We start from the raw sequence: 6,000 nt of genomic DNA on the forward strand, positions 1-6,000 counted from the left end.
CGACAAGAACCACCACACCGACTACATGTAAGCGCGGGGTCTAGTTAGAAACCATGGCTCAGCTCAAAATTTCACTCCAGCGACAGAAATAGCTGCATAAAATGAAGCAGTCTGTATTTGGAAAGTAAAACATTTCCCTGGCTTGCTCTCAAGGCTTCTGGCTGCCATGGCAACAATGTTGGTCTCTGAGTGACTCATCTTTTCAGTGTCTATCACACAACAGGAGCTATAAGCGCTCCAGCCTCTCCACTGCAGGAGGGAAGAAGCATCTTTGCAGGCTACTGTCTTTTAGGAACTGGTCTAGTTACTCCAGGAGCAAGGACCAGTGTTAATAATCTGAAAATTATAACTTTCAGTAAGGCAGGTAAAGCATGCACACTCATTTTGGGGGGAACTGATGTTTGGATAAATGCTAAAAAAAAAAGGACTTCCGTTGTTTGTCGCATGTACTCGTATCACTTTTGGCTTTTAGGCAACTGTTAACGGACTCAAAACTGTGTTATCAGCTGACAACACAACACCACAGATAAGGTGCAAACAATGTCGGCCCCACTCACAGACCAACAATGACACCATTTTGTTTGTTTTGTATCAAATGTACACCTCAGTATGCACAGCTTTACCTGTGCATGTGGCCTATTTGTAACCCCCGAGTGAACCACGAGTGCATCACAGAGACAACACATGAGGATTCAATGAATTTAAATCAGCTCCAACACTTGCAACTGATCCTGCAAAACACATCTGAACACATCCTCATGGTAAAGTACACATGTAGACAGAAAAAAGACTTATTTATATATTTATGGAATGAAAGGCTCCACAGGTGTTTAGAATAATATAAAGTTTGAACATCTAAGAGCTTCGTGTACTATTGAAAACCCTTTGACACTGTCAGAGGTGGGCCATGAATAAGGTGTATTGTGCTAACTAGACAACCTTAGTGGTGGATAGGTGACTAATCAGAGAACACAGTAATACTGAGTAATCAACACGCGCACACAACGCAGATAACTGTCCCTACTTTAGTACAATGACTCCATTTGTATCTGATTTTTCGAACAATGTGGAAGGAAACATCGTGAGCGCAGCAGGCTGCAGCGTCCTACCAGAAGCAGAAGATGCACAGAGAGTTAGCCGGACAATACAGGAGTCCACAGCCTTCGGGACAACTGCACTGCAACTGAACTTTAAAGAGGAACTGTGCAGGATTTGTAGCTTAACTATGCTACATTTAACAAAACAGCTTTGGAGTAATTGTTATGGTTTAATAAATGGCTTAACTTGTTGCAATGGAGAACAGAGGCTCTCTGCCTTCCATGTGCGTGTCACTTATTGCGTCTCTTGGCTGAAAAACAACTTTGCAAGATCAGGGCCGTCGTCCCGGTGTCCCAGATCTCGTCTCTGTTCACCACGACACAAACACGCCCTAAAACCCATAATCTCTTGTTTATGACAGATTTAACTACACAAATATACACGCTGTAACATCGTATACGATATATAACGTTATCTACCGCTCTGTTGATTGATTTCTCGCCGGCTTTGTTGTAAACAAATGCACATGGCCGGGAGGAGGGTTAGCAAAACTGCAGAAAAGCGAATGGACTTACATAGTTCCTATAAGTCCTAAAGGTGATCATTCACAACTGTGATACACTGCTGCCGCAGGACAAAAATAACAATCCCATGTGTGTGTGTCAAACTTTAAGTGAGTATCCCTCCCTCTGGCACCATCAAGTCTACACTTTATGTGGCTACATCATGTGCTGTCACGGCAAAATCACTCCAATTATACCAATTATTATATGACACAGCATTACAAGTGTTTTTCCGACTTAACATAACTGACTTAAGAGTGGAACCTCCTTTCTACTCTCAGATATCCAGTGTGAGAATGCAAATTTGAAGTTAAAATTTTAGCTCTGAGATTTCCATACTACAAGCAGTCACACCAGTCGAGGCACAAACACCCTCCTGCTTTTAGTGGGAGAAAATGGGATAATTTAGCCGCCACTTTAACTCTTGACGACAAGGCAGGTGCAACAGCACTGTTTTAAGTTGATTTTGGGTATTGTTGTTGTGGTGCAGTGCTCATATCCACTATTTCAGCTCTTGGTGTATACTATGCACTGCAGGATTAACAATAAAAATAATTAAGACCAAATTTCCAACACACCTTGACTGCAGCTTGTTTTTGAGTTGCATCATGTTGAAAACTTCCAACTACTTGACCAGGCAAGTTTCTAACCTCACCTCTGCTCTTACAAATAACAGCAACACTGTTTGAAATGTGTCTAGACCTGTCTGTGTTATAAATGTGAGCAAATTTTAGTCCAATAATTCAATTTGACAGTGTCATTGTGCTAAATAGGAATATGAATTGGGATCAGGGCCTTTCACGGCTGTCAATTCTCCACAGTACGGTCTCTATTCAACATTATGCTGTGACTCAATAAGCAAGTGCATTATATCTTTGATAAATTTGTAGACAAGGTTAAAGTTCAACCAAAACTCTAAATCAATATCAAAATAATAAAGTAAACAACACAAGACGGTTGCTGCACTACAGTCAAATAACTTGTGGTTAAGTACACACTGGAAATGGTTTTGAATGGACTTAAATACACACAGTAGTACGCAGACAACTAGGCAGTGTCACATTTGACTGCAGGCTACAGGTAAACACCCGACAGGTACTTAGTCAGCTGCTCCATGCTTAGAGTTGTCATGTTACCAATACACATGGAGATGAGATAGTTTTGTGTTTAACAGAGTATTGTTTGGGCCAAGTTTGTTGTGCTTTCATTTCAGTTGCGAGTTCTTGTCGGTGCAGTTTCCAAACCAAAACTTTACTGGTATCACGTACTGAAAGTATGAATTTCATCATCAGAGCATAAACTATAGCCTACACCAGGGAAATAGATGTCCAACTAGCAGAAAACACTGACTGTAAAAATGTGTGTATATGTGTCATTTGCAGTTGAGGAAAATACCAGGCAATCGACACAACTCAACAAATATGTGAGTGAGTCATTCCCCCTTTAGGAGGGGCAGCGCAGCGTTACAACTGACAGGTAAGGAGCTGACGCCATGATGGGTCACATGACATACCAGACCTCCACCCACATGCCTACCTCCACATAACAGCAGACTGCATCTACTGACAACAGCCTCTCCTACACCTAATAGGGGAGACCCATATTATCCCATGTGTCACTTGATACACAGCATTTCTGATGCACTATTAGCTTAGTACTTCTTGTTGTCACTGACATGATAGAGCCGCGTACATATCTGAACAAACAAAATCCAAACAAAAACTATCTACCTGGATTTTTAATTCTAATTTCCTCAGGTGCATAGTGATAACTCTTGCCAGGTGTGGTTCAGTCTTATGAAATGTTGTATTGTGAGTAAATTTGGGTGTCGGGTTTGGATCAAGCACCTTTTCACCTGCAGGTTACATGTTCTTGTTCCTGCACTTGTTTGGATTATTTGGCTATCGTGTCAGACTGAATGGGAACGAGTTAAGTCTGCATTGTACGTGCTTCTTTGTTGAGATGTTCCAGCAACCCTGCCTCTGGCACAGGGCTTGAGTTATACGTCAGCATGTTTTCACTGAGAGTGATTTGCAGCGTCATAAAATATAAACTTGTCAAGCCACAGAGAAAAGATTACCGAGCCTTCCCTCAACTTGCTCAATGTCGTCCTCACTTTCAACACTCCCAAGCAGAATTAATATACAAGAGGAAAGCACAGGCAGACCAATCTGTTGCCTTGTCGTGTCATACACACCGGTGTCGACTACAGGTTGGGACTAAAGTGTGAGCACCACACAACCCTGAAGATATCACTGGGCAGAGAGATGCATCCCACCTCCACAACACCTTGATGCAAAAAAGCATTAAATCTCACTGAACTCACTCCAACATCACACTATGGATGTGTCTGTGCATGTCAATTCAATCCCAGCTGCTCATGTGAGGCTATTCTGAGTCTGGTGAGAGATTAAAAAAAAACACCTTGTAACTTGGAAGAGAGTCACAGAACCACACTAATGTAAGCAAAGCAAACAGAACCTGTTAACTGAACATACAACGGATGTACTCCACTTTGGCAGACAGTTGTGACAATTTTTTTCCTCCCAAATTCCCTTTTGGTCAATTCTTCCAAGCTGCTTGTTCAGATGAAAACAAGCATGTAACCTAACTGAGAGTGAAATGTTTGCAGATGTGTACAGTACACACACACACAACTCTTTGCAGCAGTGCATTCCCCTTTGGCCAGCAGGTTTGAAAACATGGTTGGTTTTGGGCTAATGCACGCTGTTGTGTGCATGCAGGGGTGGAGAAAAAATTGCATAAATTGCTGCTTTCACTGGGCTGAATTGTAATTGCTGCTGATTTAGCGTAGCACACAACACACACTGGTCATGACAGCCAGCCAGCCAGCAAGCCTATTTTAAGCGGCAGACCCCTTCATCCTCTTACCGTACCTTTGAGCTGCGGCAGCGGTGAAAGCTCAACCGGAGCGGTCTGAGTGCGGTACTGTGACGAGCCCTGGGATTTTCTCTGTTTCTGGGCCTTCCTCATGGACTTTCTCGTAAACCCGTCCACTTTCTCGGATGCAGAGATGGCCGACATTTTGATGCAAAAAAAATATATAGGCCTATTTAAAAAAAAAAAGATGAAGACTTCAGACAGGCAACTGTATCCCCTCGGTCAACTGAGATAGGGGGGGGTCCTCCACAAAAAACACGCAGCAGCACCACCACTTGAAGCTCGCCTCGTATCCAAACCTTGCGTTACTGTGTATGATCCAACATGTTAGGTCGGTACTGAAGTGCTTCGGTGCTGAGGTTAGACTGTGTCCAAAGGCTGCATCGTTGGATGGGGGGGTAACTTGTTTCTGAAAAGACTGGGGGGACAATCTTCAACCCAAAAAAAAACAAACAAGCCTAAGTGCAACTCACGACATTGCCCGTAGTCCAACCAATACACGGAGAAAAAAAAAAGCAAAAAACAAACGACTCAAGTTCCCCTAAATTTCCGACGGCTTTTGTTGCACCATCGTGTTCGCAAATAGTCTACCTGTTGCAAAACGTATGAAAGACATTGTCATCAAAAAGTTTAAGTAGTAGTAAAGTGCTGCCAACTACAACCACTGTGCTGCTGCTGCTGCTGCTGCTGCTGCTGCTAGGCTGCAAGCTAACGACCCTAGCTAGCTAGCTTAAAAAAATTAGCCGACGTTAATGTGTCGCTGCTACGACAACAACAGTTTGAACCGCTGCCGATCGAGACGGGGAGAAAAGTTACCACAGCAGCAACAGTGAAATCGATGTAATTCTCCGTAGAAAACGCCGTGTCCAGGTGTTCAAACGCTGTTTTTTTTTTAATCGTAGTTAGACTTCCGCTCCGTGTATTTTTTTTTAAGAACTATAAGTTCATTCTCGCTCGACGGTTGAGTCTCATTTAGCAAACGAAAAGTTAGCCCGAGTTACTTTGTCTTAGCTGCAGTCCTCGACGGAAAAAAACGGAGCGCCAGTTTTACGGCCTTCTTAAAACAAAAAAAAATAAGAAAAAAGACCGAGTTGTTGTCAAATGCAACAAACTACTAGGTGTCGTGCTGAGTAGGCAGCCATAAAACACTCCCAGCACCACCGCACCGCTCCGACCGTCGCTCGCCGCTGTGCTGTGCTGTCTTGTGCCTGACCCGGCGGTTTGTTTGGTGGACTGCAGGAGCTTGACAGTCCTACGTCACGGAGCGACAGCCGCGACGGCCAATCAGAGGGCGAGAATTAAAAACCTAGAAACTTTTTCAGCCAATCAGCGGGCAGATATCGCGGGGCCCTGAACATGTGACATGTGAAAACAAATACGTGACGTTGTGGCTGCTGCTGCTGCTGAATGAGGAGTGGCAGTGGTAGTAAGTTAAAAGTGCATTTCCAATTACTCCTAAAGATTTTTTGCTATAATATTTGATGCTGGTTTGTTGATG

At 43.3% G+C, this 6,000-nt stretch overlaps 1 protein-coding gene across 2 annotated transcripts in view; it reads right to left on the minus strand.

The window, feature by feature from the left end:
* Positions 1-5,683, minus strand: part of ppp2r5a (protein phosphatase 2, regulatory subunit B', alpha isoform) — a 46,735-nt gene extending 41,052 nt beyond the window's left edge. For both annotated transcript variants that reach the window (XM_084000579.1, XM_084000580.1), the window contains exon 1: positions 4,499-5,683. In XM_084000579.1, coding sequence (XP_083856705.1) covers positions 4,499-4,646 — 148 coding nt within the window. In that variant the 5' untranslated portion in view covers positions 4,647-5,683. The remainder of the gene's footprint in view (positions 1-4,498) is intronic.
* Between the last annotated feature and the right edge of the window lie 317 nt (positions 5,684-6,000).

This window comes from Trachurus trachurus (assembly GCF_905171665.1).
Source record: "Trachurus trachurus genome assembly, chromosome: 24".
NCBI lineage: Eukaryota > Metazoa > Chordata > Actinopteri > Carangiformes > Carangidae > Trachurus > Trachurus trachurus.